The sequence below is a fragment of the Balaenoptera physalus genome (genome assembly GCF_965194825.1).
Source record: "Balaenoptera physalus genome assembly, chromosome: 7".
In the NCBI taxonomy this organism is placed as follows: domain Eukaryota; kingdom Metazoa; phylum Chordata; class Mammalia; order Artiodactyla; family Balaenopteridae; genus Balaenoptera; species Balaenoptera physalus.
This window is the reverse complement of record NC_138886.1, coordinates 20,771,862-20,788,152: the sequence shown is the minus strand read 5'-3', so window position 1 is coordinate 20,788,152 and position 16,291 is coordinate 20,771,862. Positions and strand designations below refer to the sequence as shown.

General features: G+C 36.8%; 1 protein-coding gene across 12 annotated transcripts in view; it reads right to left on the bottom strand.

The window, feature by feature from the left end:
- Positions 1 to 16,291, bottom strand: part of FKBP15 (FKBP prolyl isomerase family member 15) — a 61,734-nt gene that overhangs the window by 32,126 nt on the left and 13,317 nt on the right. For 11 of the 12 annotated variants that reach the window (XM_082469126.1, XM_082469117.1, XM_082469119.1 and 8 more), the window contains exons 3-11: positions 16,120 to 16,204; positions 15,604 to 15,673; positions 12,094 to 12,168; positions 11,519 to 11,617; positions 9,822 to 9,971; positions 8,864 to 8,932; positions 7,394 to 7,540; positions 4,792 to 4,934; positions 4,251 to 4,308 (exon numbers count right to left, since the gene is read on the bottom strand). In XM_082469126.1, coding sequence (XP_082325252.1) covers positions 4,251 to 4,308; positions 4,792 to 4,934; positions 7,394 to 7,540; positions 8,864 to 8,932; positions 9,822 to 9,971; positions 11,519 to 11,617; positions 12,094 to 12,168; positions 15,604 to 15,673; positions 16,120 to 16,204 — 896 coding nt within the window. The remainder of the gene's footprint in view (positions 1 to 4,250; positions 4,309 to 4,791; positions 4,935 to 7,393; positions 7,541 to 8,863; positions 8,933 to 9,821; positions 9,972 to 11,518; positions 11,618 to 12,093; positions 12,169 to 15,603; positions 15,674 to 16,119; positions 16,205 to 16,291) is intronic. The other variant, XM_082469118.1, reaches the window with a different exon arrangement.

Below are 16,291 nucleotides of genomic sequence, written 5' to 3'. Positions count from 1 at the left end.
GGACTCAAATCAATAAAATCAGAAATGAAAAAGGAGAAGTTACAACAGACACCGCAGAAATACAAAGCATCCTAAGAGACTACTATAAGCAACTTTATGCCAATAAAATGGACAACCTGGAAGAAATGGACAAATTCTTAGAAAGGTATAACCTTCCAAGACTGAATCAGGAAGAAACAGAAAATATGAACAGACCAATCACAAGTAATGAAATTGAAACTGTGATTAAAAATCTTCCAACAAACAAAAGTCCAGGACCAGATGGCTTCACAGGTGAATTCTATCAAACATTTAGAGAAGAGCTAACATCCATCCTTCTCAAACTCTTCCAAAAAGTTGCAGAGGAAGGAACACTCCCAAACTCATTCTATGAGGCCACCATCACCCTGATACCAAAACCAGACAAAGACACTACAAAAAAAGAAAATTACAGACCAATATCACTGAGGAATATAGATGCAAAAATCCTCAACAAAATACTAGCAAACAGAATCCAACAACACATTAAAAGGATCATACACCATGATCAAGTGGGATTTATCCCAGGGATGCAAGGATTCTTCAATATACGCAAATCAATCAATGGGATACACCATATTAACAAATTGAAGAATAAAAACCATATGATCATCTCAATAGATGCAGAAAAAGCTTTTGACAAAATTCAACACCCATTCCTGATAAAAACTCTCCAGAAAGTGGGCATAGAGGGAACCTACCTCAACATAATAAAGGCCATATACGACAAACCCACAGCAAACATCATTCTCAATGGTGAAAAACTGAAAGCATTTCCTCTAAGATCAGGAACGAGACAAGGATGTCCACTCTCACCACTATTATTCAACATAGTTCTGGAAGTCCTAGCCACGGCAATCAGAGAAGAAAAAGAAATAAAAGGAATACAAATTGGAAAAGAGGAAGTAAAACTGTCACTGTTTGCGGATGACATGATACTATACATAGAGAATCCTAAAACTGCCACCAGAAAACTGCTAGAGCTAATTAATGAATATGGTAAAGTTGCAGGATACAAAATTAATGCACAGAAATCTCTTGCATTCCTATACACTAATGATGAAAAATCTGAAAGAGAAATTATGGAAACACTCCCATTTACCATTGCAACAAAAAGAATAAAATACCTAGGAATAAACCTACCTAAGGAGACAAAAGACCTGTATACCGAAAACTATAAGACACTGATGAAAGAAATTAAAGATGATACCAACAGATGGAGAGATATACCATGTTCTTGGATTGGAAGAATCAACATTGTGAAAATGAGTATACTACCCAAAGCAATCTACAGATTCAATGCAATCCCTATCAAATTACCAATGGCATTTTTTACGGAGCTAGAACAAATCATCTTAAAATTTGTATGGAGACACAAAAGACCCCAAATAGCCAAAGCAGTCTTGAGGCAAAAAAATGGAGCTGGAGGAATCAGACTCCCTGACTTCAGACTATACTACAAAGCTACAGTAATCAAGACAATATGGTACTGGCACAAAAACAGAAACACAGATCAATGGAACAAGATAGAAAGCCCAGAGATTAACCCACGCACCTATGGTCAACTAATCTATGACAAAGGAGGCAAAGATATACAATGGAGAAAAGACAGTCTCTTCAATAAGTGGTGCTGGGAAAACTGGACAGCTACATGTAAAAGAATGAAATTAGAATACTCCCTAACACCATACACAAAAATAAACTCAAAATGGATTAGAGACCTAAATATAAGACTGGACACTATAAAACTCTTAGAGGAAAACATAGGAAGAACACTCTTTGACATAAATCACAGCAAGATCTTTTTTGATCCACCTCCTAGAGTAATGGAAATAAAAAGAAAAATAAACAAGTGGGACCTAATGAAACTTCAAAGCTTTTGCACAGCAAAGGAAACCATAAACAAGACGAAAAGATAACCCTCAGAATGGGAGAAAATATTTGCAAACGAATCAACGGACAAAGGATTAATCTCCAAAATATATAAACAGCTCATTCAGCTCAATATCAAAGAAACAAACACCCCAATCCAAAAATGGGCAGAAGACCTAAATAGACATTTCTCCAAAGAAGACATACAGACGGCCACGAAGCACATGAAAAGATGCTCAACATCACTAATTATTAGAGAAATGCAAATCAAAACTACAATGAGGTATCACCTCACTCCTGTTAGAATGGGCATCATCAGAAAATCTACAAACAACAAATGCTGGAGAGGGTGTGGAGAAAAGGGAACCCTCTTGCACTGTTGGTGGGAATGTAAATTGATACAGCCACTATGGAGAACAATATGGAGGTTCCTTAAAAAACTAAAAATAGAATTACCATATGACCCAGCAATCCCACTACTGGGCATATACCCAGAGAAAACCGTAATTCAAAAAGACACATGCACCCGAATGTTCATTGCAGCACTATTTACAATAGCCAGGTCATGGAAGCAACCTAAATGCCCATCAACAGACGAATGCATAAAGAAGATGTGGTACATATATACAATGGAATATTACTCAGCCATAAAAAGGAACGAAATTGAGTCATTTGTTGAGACGTGGATGGATCTAGAGACTGTCATACAGAGTGAAGTAAGTCAGAAAGAGAAAAACAAATATCATATATTAATGCATGTATGTGGAACCTAGAAAAATGGTACAGATGAGCCAGTTTGCAGGGCAGAAGTTGAGACACAGATGTAGAGAATGGACATATGGACACCAAGGGGGGAAAACTGCGGTGAGGTGGGGATGGTGGTGTGCTGAATTGGGCGATTGGGATTGACATGTATACATTGATGTGTATAAAATTGATGCCTAATAAGAACCTGCAGTACAAAAAAACAAACAAAACAACTAATACTAAACTTTCATTGGGTTATTTGTATGGAAATATGTTAATATAAATGTTTCAGACATTACATGAAATTTCTAAAAATATTATATTTGTATTTGTATGGAAATATGTATGGAAATATGTTAATATAAATGTTTCAGACATTACATGAAATTTCTAAAAATCTTATATGTTCTGGTATAATGTTATAAGTCATAATCCTAGTTATTACTTTAAAATGTATATCTCAGAAATAACTAATTTTCTTGTCAACTGCATTATTATGAACTTTCATCAAATCTTTTACCGTGGTCATTTTTAAGTCTTTTGTCATTTACAGACAGTTCTGGGTGTACTCTGATGATTTTGCAAATATGTTCCTATAAAAGGGTTTCATCTTCAAGAAATTCATGGAAAAGACTCTGATAAGTACAGGTTTCTGGTAACTGACTGTACTGCTGAACTGAATGAATAAGCATTTTCAGAACTCTGATGAAAAACTGATGAACTCATAAAAGTGCTAACAAAAGATCAAGATGAAAAAAAAACAACAATTAATTACATGGGACTGAGTGAACTGATGAGGATGAGTATAATTTTTGTGACTTTCTGTCTGAATTAAAAAAAAAAAAAAAAATCCCACAAGGACTCAGAGGCAAAGAATATACAAATCAATTTTCACTGCAAAGTAAAGGAGCTGTTACAGTGGAGGATTACTGGACTGAATGTCAATATTATGACATAGTATGAGTGTGTTTCATGTTTGGTAATTGCAATCATTGTTGCTTTTGTTGTGGTCATCCATGTACAATGCTTGGTGTCAGTCTATTTATGTCTTGTAAAAATAAAATACAGTGTGTGTGTGTGGAATAAAAAAAAAAAAAAAAAAAAAAGAATGCCAGAGGTTTCTGTGCATTAATTTTGTATCCTGCAACCTTACCAAATTCATTGATTAGTTCTAGTAGTTTTCTGGTGGCATCTTTAGGATTTTCTATGTATAGTATCGTGTCATCTGCAAACAGTGACAGTTTTACTTCTTTTCCAGTCTGTATTCCTTTTATTTCTTTTTCTTCTCTGATTGCCGTGGCTAGGACTTCCAAAACTATGTTGAATAAGAGAGGCGAGGGTGGACATATGAAGAAGCTGAAGACCAGAGAAGTCAGATAATTTCCTCAAAGCCACATGCTTATAAGAATAAAGATTTGAATCCAAGTCTGTCGATGCAGAAGCCCAAGCTAATTTATACTGACTCTCAAGTAAGGGAAAATGAATAAAGTAACCACTGATTTCTAGCCTAAATCAACATTTTTCAACATTTTTTTTTCTCTAACCTACTATACCCTAGGCACATGAAACCCTTCTAGCCAACTGGGGATGAGGAGATAGACTTATATACTCACTGTATTTACTGTAAGCTGTTCACTGAGGGAGTTAGATTTGGAACGAAGAACTGACTCCCTGAAAGCAAATAAGACATATCCTGAGATAAAAACAAAATCCATAATCACGAGTCTAGATTATACTGTATAAACAAATTGTTTTTTAAAATGTTTGCCAATTTAATTGCTGTAAAACAGAGTTTTAACTCTTCTTTAGTTTGTATAATTTCTGAAAGCTAGTGAAGATGGACAATTTTCCATTCAAATGCTTATTATTTACATTTCTTTCCTTGGATATATATTTTGTGTTTATGCCTTCTGCCCGATTTTCTTCCAGAGTTTGGCAGGTATTCTTTTATATCTAAGTTAGTGCTTTTATACAGTATGAATATTAATCCTTTGTCAGAAAATCTGATGCAATTACTTTCCCCATTTCCCTCATCCCATTTTTTCCCAATTATTTAAAATTATTTTAGTTTTCAACTATACCCCTATTTCTGAACCCCTCTAAGAATCATTTACATGGACAATAAAAGAGCTTTATACAACTCCAGTATCTTACCGTGATTTGAAAGGAACAGATGTGGACGGTGACACAACAGGATCAGCAGAGAGGTTGTCAGCACCAGGTATGGGTGAAGGGGCTGCAGAATCCCGGGAACTAACACTGTGCCCATCAGAGCCGGAATCTCTAGCAAATTTGACCTAGGGAAAGATCAACCACAGACGGAACAGGTTAATAGACCACAAAAAAAGGCATGCTTCCCCCTCCATTCTCCTTTCATTTTACTTATTCTTCATTATACACGTCATTACCTATTCACTGTAGGCAAATCAGAAAATGTAGATAAGCCAAAAGAGAAAAAAAGGTAACAATCACCTGCAATTCAACCACTAAGCAATAACGTTGTTAGAATCTTGGATGTAATATTTCACACTTATATTATCTGTGTGTGTGTGTAAGTGTGTGTTTTATAACAATGGGGCCATACTGTTTTGTACCCTGCTTTGCTCACTCACTGATATATTAACATATTTCCACATTAACTAAATTATTAATCGACAACATCCTTTTTAACTACTGAAGAGTATGTCTACGTGTCATGCCCTTAACTGCTATCATCTACAGGAAAAAGTCTCCAAAGGATTTTGGGAACACAAGTCACAAATATCTATGTTATCATAAAATATATTTCACCAATTCCTAGTTGTTGGATATTCAATTTATTTCTAATTTTTTCTATACAAACAATACTTCTAAGAATAGCTTTATCTCTCTTCACACATAATCATTTCCAAAATACAAATTCCCAGAAGTGAAACTGTTAGATAAAAGGTATGCTTATTTTTAAAACTTTTGATATATACCATTAAATTTCACACCGTAAAGGGTGAACTACTTTATACTCCGTAAGTAGTATATAAATCTTTCTTAACACTCTTGTCACATTGGGTATTATTGTTCTGTATCAGCCTTGTCAGGTTTTTTTTTTTTTTGGCCACGTCTCACGGCTTGCGGGATCTCTGTTCCCCGACCAGAGCCACGGCAGTGAAAGCCAGAATCCTAACCACTAGGCCAGCAGGGAACTCCCCCAGCCTTGTCAGTTTAATAATCAATTTGTAATTCTTTGATTATTGGTAAAATAGGGTATTTTTTTCTTATGTTTACAAAATGTCAGTCTTAATGGATTCAAAATGGTTTGTTATCTATTACCACCCTTGACTTCCTCAAACTCAAAGGAAAATTGAGAAAGAATATAAAAGCTGTGAAAAAGGCAGCTGGAAGCAAGTCAGTCAAAGAGGGCTGGAATGCCGACCAGAGATAAGGGTGTCCAATTAGGAAAGAGTCATTGATAAAGAATGCATATCCTTTGTTGCAGCAGGAATAATCACCACAATGAGGATGGTCATAATATTTATTTGCATTGTACTTTATAGTCACAAACATTATCACATTCAGACCTAATAATCACAGTATAAAGCAGAGTCTTTTTTTTTTGGTGGGGGGGGAGGGGGAACATTAATTAACCGCAATTTGTTACAAACTTTATTATAGAAATTATTCTTGATAAAATTTTTAAATGGTACAAAGGATAGAATGTAAAAAAGTAGAAGTTTCTGAACTCCATTTCCATTCTCCAGAGAAAATCATTTCATTTCTTTTAATGCCTCCAGAAATTTTATATGAATATATAGGCATATACATATATTCATTTGTATACACACACACACACAAACACAAGATCATACTACCCATACTGTTTTTTGTTTGTTTGTTTGTTTGAATTTATTTTTGGCTACATCAGGTCTTAGTTGTGGCATGCAGGATCTTCACTGAGGCATGTGGGATCTTTCGCTGCGGGACGCAGCCTCTTTGTTGTGTGCGCAGTCTTCTCCCTAGTCTTGGCGTGTGGGTTTTCTCTAGTTGTGGAGTGCGGGTTCCAGGGTGCGTGGGCTCTGTAGTTTGCGGCACACGGGCTCTCTCATGGCACGGGAGCTCAGTAGTCATGGCACACGGGCTTAGTTGCCCCCTGGCATGTGGGATCTTAGTTCCCTGACCAGGGATCAAACCCGCGTCCCCTGCATTGTAAGGCGGATTCTTTACCACTGGACCACCAGGGAAGTCCCCCCATACTGTTTAGCAACTTGCTTCTTTCACTTAAAAATAGATTTTGGATATTCTTTAAGAACTACATAGAAGTCCACTCTATGAAGAACCATAATTTAACCAGTCTCATAATAATAGACACTTAAGCTGTTTCCAGTTTTTTACTATCACAAACAACGTGGCAGAGGGAGGAAACTATGTATCTATCTCTATTTATCTATCTATATACAGGTATCTTTGCACTCTTATGTAAACATATTGATAGCATACACTTGTAGCCAAAGCATTACTAAATCAAAAGGTGTGAACATTGGGCAGGAATCACTATTTTACAGATAAAATAAAAAGAAGGTTAGTGTAGAGAAGTGACTATGAATACAGAGCCAAGAAGGACATAAACCTTGGCCTTTAGATTCCAAAGCTGTTGTTCTTTCCAACTATACCATTTCTACTTAAAAAAAAAAAAGATCTTCAGAATCTTTTCCGACACATTTATTCATTTTACTTAACTAGCAAAAAGGACTCATCAAACACAACACAACACAATTTCACTCACCCGCCTAATCTCCACCTCGAACACCAGGATCGAGTCTGTTGATGGAGTCCATCCTATTACCCCTTCAGAGCCAGCAGCGCAGGCTGGAGGGATGATAAGCAACCGCTTCCCTCCTTTTTTCATGCCCACCATTCCATCCTCCCAGCTCTTTAGGAATCAGAGAAGAGGAAAAGCTCATCAGATACAAACCTTTTCATACGACAAAACAAAGTACAGGATCATCGGGTTTATATTCCCCCCTCCCCACTGGTTATAAGAACATCTAGAATACTGCTTCTCAATTCACTTGTAAAAGCCAGCATATCCGGGGCTGTATGAAATACACTTACCTTAGATGATAAGAGAAATTGGAACAGAAGAATGGCATTAAAATAGAAATAAAAGCTATCACTTAGTAAACACATTTTTCTAAGTACTTTGCTAAGTGCTTTACTTCCATTATGTTGTTTAATCTCTAAAATAACTTCATAAGGTTAGTAGCAATATCTCCATTTTACAGAAGAGAAAATTGAGGCTTAAGGAGGTTAAGTAATTAGCCCAAGATCAGTTAGTAAATTGTTAAGCCAAGATTTCAACACTAGATGAGTCTAACTTTAAGGGTCATGCCCCAAATGCTATGATCTACAGGAAAAAGTTTCCAAAGGATTCTGGGAAAAGGAGTCATAAACAAAGCTATGGAGAAAACCATTCTGCCACATGGATAAATGAGTACTTCACAATGCATCAGTATGTCCTGACACAATGATACCCCACATGTGTAAAATACTCTTTTTTTTTTTTAATATTTATTTATTTGGCTGCGCCAGGTCCTAATTGCAGCACATGGGATCTTTGTTGCCACGTGCTGGATCTTTAGTTGTGGCATGCAGGCTCTTAGTTGCAGCATGCGGGATCTAGTTCCCTGACCAGGGATTGAACCCAGGGCCCCTGCATTGGGAGTGTGGAGTCTTGACCACTGGACCACCAGGGAAGTCCCTAAAATACTCTTTACTTTATAAAATACTTCCACAGTTGCTGACGAAGAAATTCACAACATGAACCCAGGTCCTCAGACTCCAATCCCAGTGTTCCTCCTGCTATGTTGTACTTGCTTCCCACCATGATTTAAAGCATCCCAGACAGATCAGAATCACCCATTACGATACACTTCTAGAAGAAACAGTTTCACCTCTTTCTCAATTAGGCGATAGGAAGAATTTAATAGTTCCCTCAGAACCACAGGATGAAAAATAAAATGTAGGGACTAGAGAAAAGAAATGTACCCTTCTTCAATATATTGTCTCACAGGTAAAAATTTCCCAAATGTAGGTAACGTAGCACATTTTTCTCTTCCTATTTTTTTAACCAAGCCTTTCCAGATTCTCCAAAAATATACCCAGGTTAGAAATTTTACAAAATTCACTCTAAATTAAGCCCACTGCAACTGATAAACCCATATATAATAAGAACACAGTTAAGCCTTTATTTTACCTTGATGACTTTTCCTGATCCTAATTTCAGGCGAAGCAGCTTATCTTTGTTAGCAGTGGAGTCAAAAACCTGAAAGTTGATCAAAATAAACAAGATTAGCCAGTTTCAAAAATAATAATAATCATTATGATATTCAACTTAATACACACCAGCACAGTACTTCTGAAATAGGTAATGTCAAATAGACTGGAAAAATACTTCTTAAAAGACCTGAAAAGAAGAGACCACATCATGGCTAAAGGTGTTATCACACTGAATATCTCTGAGGCAAGGATTTTCCAGGTTTAGAAAAAAATAAACTTCTCCTACCAAGTGTTTAAAAATATTTTCATCTATAAAGAATTTTCAAATAAATTATCTCATTTGATGCCAACAGCCATCCTGCCAAGAAAGCAGTGTGAGCACCACTAAGCTCCATTCACAGGAAAAAAAAATTAAGAGCTTAAATGACTCGAGAAGGTCAAGTTAGGATAAAATTGGGACCTGAATCCACATTTTTTGGACTCATAGTCGAAAGCTCTTTCTATCATACCACACTACTTTTGAGGGCTTAATAATATAAAAACAAAACAAGCCCAATCTATTCACAGTATCTAGTATAAGAAAAACGGAGAAACAACTGTGAGGAAAGTCTAAAAAGTTTTAAGACCTAATCCCATAAGAATATATTCAAGTTTAAAACTGGTATAGGAAGAGACATACATATGAACAATTACCAAAAATGATACTTGCAAAACTGGTTTCCTTTCTCTAAGTAGAAGAGACATAGTGGCACTGAGCAGATTTTATACATTAGCATTTCATGGCTATGCCCCAAAAGCAGTTGTAGAGACTAAAGCAGGGCTCCTAAAAGATTTCTATTTGCCAAAAGCAGCAATTCATAGTAATAATACCTTACATTTGAATAGCTCTCATGCTATTTAAATTACAAAAGAACTTGCAGGGTACATTTTCTTACCTGGCCCAGTCCGTGATTCTGAAAGAGCCAGCTGGTATAGGCCAATTCCAAAGAATCACCAACTTCTACAGCAGGGCCTTCTACTACAATAAGGTCCTGTGACAGCACTGAATCCAGGGAAGAGGTGCTGTTGCACTTGGCGATGCATACCTGTGCGATGAAATCAAAGCAGCATAAACTTACTTTAAGCTCAGTAAGTACTCACTCAGTTATTGCTAATGTTCTTTTCCAAACAGTGGCACCCACTAGCAAAACAGATAACATGTTTAGAAGTAAACCATTCCAAAGTCAGTAATCTTGCCAGGAATCAAAGTGCCTAAGAAGTATGGTTTTGGAGTCAGACTGTCTGGGTACAGATCTGGGCACTGCCACTTATTAACTTGTGACCTCAGCCAAATAACTTAACTCCTGTGAACCTTATTTCAGAGGTTTTTTGTAAGATGGAGATAAAAGCTTTGCATATTTCCTAGGGTAGTTATGAAGACTGAGCTAATACAAGTAGAGTACTTGGCACAGTGCCTGGCAAATAACAGTAAGTACACAATAAGCATTAGCTATCATTACTATACTGATTTACTGCTTCAGTGTTTGGGAACCTATGAAAGCTAGGGGAGCCTCTAAAAAATTTCAAAATGCATTTCTAAAGACAATAAAATAAAGGCCCTTTACAAAACCATGCTGTATTCCCAGACTCCATCTCTCTACCACCTACAGATTTACCCATATTATCTTAGCACAGATCCTAGGCAAGGAAGTCAGATACATCTTTATGAATAATTTTTCTATAGTCAATGTTTAAACATACTATACTTTAGAAACTTGCTACTCATTTTCTTTAAAAAAGTTTCATTATCGCAATCACATAAATGCTAACTAAAACAATGAGAAGTCATTTTTTATCAAGCAAATAAGACTAAGAAGGAAAAAAGATAGTAATTCTAAATGTTGGCAAAGGCATAGAGAGAGAACTGACAGGGATGTAAAATAGTACAATCTCTCTGAAAAGCAGTGTGCCAAAGTGTATACAGAACCTAAAAATATATGGACCCTTTGATTCAATCTTTCACTTCTTCTAGCCTAAGGAAATAATCAGAGGGGAAAAAAAAGACAGATTTGTACACAAAGATGCTCACTACAGTATCATTTATCTCAGAGACTGAAAATAATCTAACTGCCTAAAAGTAAGGGAATGATTAAATAAATTAAGGAACATTCATGTTATGCAGCTTTCAAATGTTTCTAAATAATTTTTCATGAGGTGGGGAAAGATGCATTTTACATCATTAAATAAAATAAGCAAGAACTCTTTAAGGACTATAACTACTTATGTAACTTATGAATAGAAAAAAAAAGAAACGTAACATATTAACAGTGATTACTTTGGGTAGTAAGATTATGAATTTTTTTTTTTAAATGCTTTTCTAAATTTTCTATAATGACCATGAAATAACTTTAAAAAATTCTCTTAAACCACTATTTTAAAAAGATAGTTGTGTTTATTCCTTAAGATAATTTATGAAGTGGAAAGTGTTTTAAAGATGTAAGTTTACATTTAGTCTTTTTTTTTTCTCCTTAAAGTCTCATTTTCAAGCAATTTCAATAAGTATTCTTATTATTTCCCTAAAATACAGTAAGCTCAACTGATGAATTTAGCGTTTTTTTTTAATGCTTGTCACTAAAAAATATATAGATATTACCTGTTTATTGAACTCCACAGCAGCCTTTTCAGACTCAAACATGATGGACCAGTTTTGTCTCTGGTCATCATAAAAGGTGCTATAGTTATTGGGCCGAACCTGGGAAAAGGAGAAATGTTGGGATAACTCAACTGCAGGCAGCATAGCAGATAAATCTGGCTGCCTAAGCTCATGTAGAAGGGCCTTGACTCAGGTGGACCCAAAGAGAGCTATCAGGGAACTTTCTTCTTCCCTCCCACCCTCCACCAATCACCCCTTAGTCCACATTCCCAGAAGGCAGCCAAGAGACCTTTCCAAGAGGTTCTGTTAAGATATCCACTCTGGGGAATTCCCTGGCAGTTCAGTGGTTAGGACTTGGTGCTCTCACTGCTGGGGCCCCGGGTTTAATCCCTGGTCGGGGAGCTAAGATCCCCGCAAGCCACAAGGCACAGCCCAAAAAAGAAAAAAATAAAAAGCTATCCACTCTGCTCTCCAGAGCGGAAGTAGTGGATCTAATTCCCACCAGGTATGCACAGATCAATCTCTCCTATAAACCAATCCCAAAGGATTGATGATTCCAATACAGGAAGCCTTACCATTAGCTCAAAGTTCAGATGAATCCTGGCAACAGTAACTGGCTGTTGCTGACTGATATAAAGAAGAATCCTATACTGTACTCAAGCAAAGATGGGCAGGAAAAAAAGAGAGAACAGAAATTAAAAGACAATACAAAATCAGCAGTAAGATGTCAGGAGTCATGCTTCATACAGGTCAAAACTCAGTTCATCCCTTAAAGCTTAGAGTTTAAATTACATCTTCTCACCATCCACTTTAATCTTTTCTCATTTTGACCCTACTCTTTACTATAATTATCTATGTCTTTATTTTGTTGGTGTTTTTATTTGTATGAGGGGTGACTGAGATATACAAATGGCCAACAGGTACATGAAAAGATGTTCAACATCATTAGGCATTAGGGTAATGCAAATTAAAACCACTATAAGGTACCACTTCACACTTATTAGAACGGCTATAAAAAAAAAGGAAAAATAATAAAGTGTTGGCAGGGTAGTAGAGAAACTGGAACCCTCATATATTGCTTGTGGGAATGTAAAACAGTATGGATGCTGTAGAAACAGTCTGGCGGTTCCTCAAAAAGCTAAACAAGGAATTACCATATGACAAAGCAATTTCACTCCCAGTATACACACCAAAGAACTGAAAACAGGGACTCAAACATACACTTATACATCAATGTTCACTGCCTGTTATTCACAATAGTCAAAAAGTGGAAACAACCAAGTGTCCATCAAATGATGAATAGATAAATTAAATGTGTTATATACATACAATAGAATATTATTCAGCCATAAAAAAATAATGAAGTTCTGATACATGCTACAACATGGATGAATCTTGAGAAAACACTCTGCTAAGTGAAATAAGCCAGACAAACATTGTATGATTCCACTTATATGAAATACCTGGGGTAGGCAAATTCATAGAGATAGAAAGTAGATTAGAGGTTACCAGAGAATAAGGGAAGGGGGATGGGGAGTTATTGCTTCATGATTACAGATTTTCTGTTTGGGGTGACAAAAAAGTGGAAATAGTGGTGATGGTTGCTCAATACTGTGAACGTAATTTATGCAACTGAACTGTACACTTAAAAATGGTTAAAATGGCACATTTTATGTCTCCTATATATTTACTATACACACACATACACACACACACACACACACAGAAATTAAAATTCAACCCCAGAAGGGAGGGAGGGACTGACTATGGGGGCTCATATATAATCTTGCACCAGAAAGGGCTCTCTTTACCCTATGTGAAGCAGATAGAGTGAGGAGCTAATCTTATAGACTGAGCTGGTCAGGAAAGGATCACAGATTTATTAAGAGTTGGTCCATTTCTGGTTGTCCCTACTCTCGAGCACTATCTTCGTAGGCTTTTGATTAAGAGTCTGGAAGGTCTCTGACTCCTCAGTCTTGACTTTTCTGCCCATCAGAGATTCTGAGCTGAGATTCTTTAGCCTCCTCCCCATGAAGTTCAAAATCTAGCAAATGTATTGAGAGGAAGGTTGTTGCTTTCCCACCCTACAGTAGGATTTTATCTCCTATGCCCCACAAGATTGCAGAAGTTTCCCTCTGCCTTTCTGGCACAGCCCTTGGACTTCCACACCACCCCCAAACTCATTAAATGTCCCATGGGGAAAAACTGATCTTGTGTTTGGAGCTCCTCTAGTTTTTACCAATGTCTCCTTCCCCCAGTTCTCTCTCTCTGTTTGGGACATACCTGATGTTTAGTCTACTCCTTAGCATCAGCAAAGGTCCCAAGGGAAGGAAACACTCAGCTCATTGGCTCTTTCCTCTCAAAATTTTAGTTCATCTAGTCCTCATAATTTCCATAGCTCTCTAATGAATTTTAAAATATAATTTTTGCAATTTATCTGTCTTTTTATAATTGTCACAGTAGGAATGTTGCCTGTCACAAAAAGCTACATCCTATCTGGAGGTGAAAGTGATGAAGTCCCAATACCAGATTTTTGAAATCCAATGGCAATTAATTCATCTATTAATGAATTAATAGATCTAGATAATAATCAACAACGGCTGCTAACATAACAAAATGAGAGACAATCAGACATTATTTACCTCCCAATGGGAGAATGAAAGAGATTTAAGGAACATAGTAACCAACTACAATGCATGGACCTTATTAGATTAAAACAAACTTTTAAAAAAAAGGGAGAGAGAGATAATCAGGGAAATTTGAATGCTAACTGGTAGTGAATAAGATCAAAGAATTATTGTAGGTTTTGTTCAGGTGCGATAATGGCGTAATGGTTGTGTTTTTAAAAAACACATGTATGAGTATGTAGAGATACATACTAAAATATTTATAGCTAAAATTGTATGCTGGAGATTTATTCAAAATAATCTGAGCAGGGGAAGAAGAAAAACAGGCTGCAGTTGAGATGAAACAAGATTAATAACTGCTAGAGTCTGGTAATGGGTATCTGGGTGTTTGTTATTCTAGACCCACTATTTTTATAGGTGTTTCCAAATTTCCAAAATTAAGCTTTTTGTTCGTTTGTTTTTAATACAAATGAGTGTTGTCCATTATGTTAGTTACCCTGAACAGGTCATCTTCTGTCTCTGTGTCTCAGAGTCTCTGAGGTGCATGGACTCCATGTTACCTGGACTTCTGAAATTCTATTATTTTTTTTTTAATAGATTTATTTTATTTATTTGTTTGTTTGTTTGTTTACTTTTTGGCTGCGTTGGGTCTTCATTGCTATGCACGGGCTTTCTCTAGTTGCAGCGAGCGGGGGCTACTCTTTGTTGCAGTGCAAGGGCTTCTCATTGCAGTGGCTTCTCTTGTTGCGGAGCACAGGCTCTAGGCGTGCGGGCTTCAGTAGTTGTGGCTTGTGGGCTCTAGAGCATGGGCTCAGTAGTTGCGGCGCATGGGCTTAGTTGCTCCACGGCATGTGGGATCTTCCCGGACCGGGGCTCGAACCCATGTCCCCTGCATTGGCAGGCGGATTCTTAACCACTGGGCCACCAGGGAAGCCCTTTATTATTTCTTATGCGTATTTCAACAATGTTCAAAACCTTCTGGAGCAGAATTTGAAGCTAGACACAACCCACACAAGGAAATCAGTCTCCGCACTTCTATCCACATCTTTTTGACTCAAACCAATATTTTGCTGTGTGATCGACTACCCAACTCATCAAACTTTCAAAGGATAAACGGTGGTCATGCTCTAAGTGGTACACTAAATGTTGTTCACTACCTAAAAAAAGGATGTCCTCGGTAAATGGTTTACTCTGAAACTCTCCAAATTCTTAAGCTAGATCCATTTCACATAGGTCAAACTTAATGATTTTGAGCGGTTGAATTTGTTTTAATGCAAAACAGTAAGCAAAATGTGACTATAAATGTTATTATATACCTAACATTAAAAATTCACGTTCAGTACAAACAATCAATCTAATCCTCTGATATGTAAGATATCAGACAAGTCCCGATAAAAACCAGCTCACTGATATGATTTGGGACACTTGAATATACATAAGACAAGGAGGCAATCTTACCTCTCTGGCTGTGTGATTTCCCAGGACTGCAGCACCAAATTTGCCCTGCTTTACATATTGACCATTTGTGCTATAGACGCAAGAAAAACAGGTATTAATACTTCCTTCAACTAAGTAGAACCAGCTTTCTTTTCTGCCATATAAAGTGGGGAATCTAGTCATTCAGCCTCTAGAAAGGGACAGAGGTGAGCAGTTTATAATTTAAAGCTCATATACAACTTCTTTACTCTTTCAACATCTACTATTCATGATATCTCAGTGGAGTGGCTTTCTTTGAGCGCTTAAAAAGGCAGTTGTTGAGGGTATAAGCAGTTCCTAGAGAGAGCACAAGATAATGGCTCTTCAAAGTTTTGTGTGCAAAATTCTCCAAATGAAACATTAAAAAGCATTACTGATACTTGTCTATGGCAGGACTGAGTAGCCATTTTGCAATGAACCGAAAGGCTTACTGCAAAAAGCAGGAGCTTAACCCACACACCCACCAACTTTATAAAGTGTTCCTTCTCCGCTACTTACTAGCGATATGCATGGACTGCTGTTGCAACCAATACTGTGGAAGTGCCTGCTGTGGCGGGTGCTGTTTTTGGTGTCGCCTGATTTCCTGAAGACGAAGAGATGAAGCAGAAAACAAAGCTGTCATTCATTTCTTGCTTGAAACTGATTTTTAACCATTAAAGCAGCTTCAAAA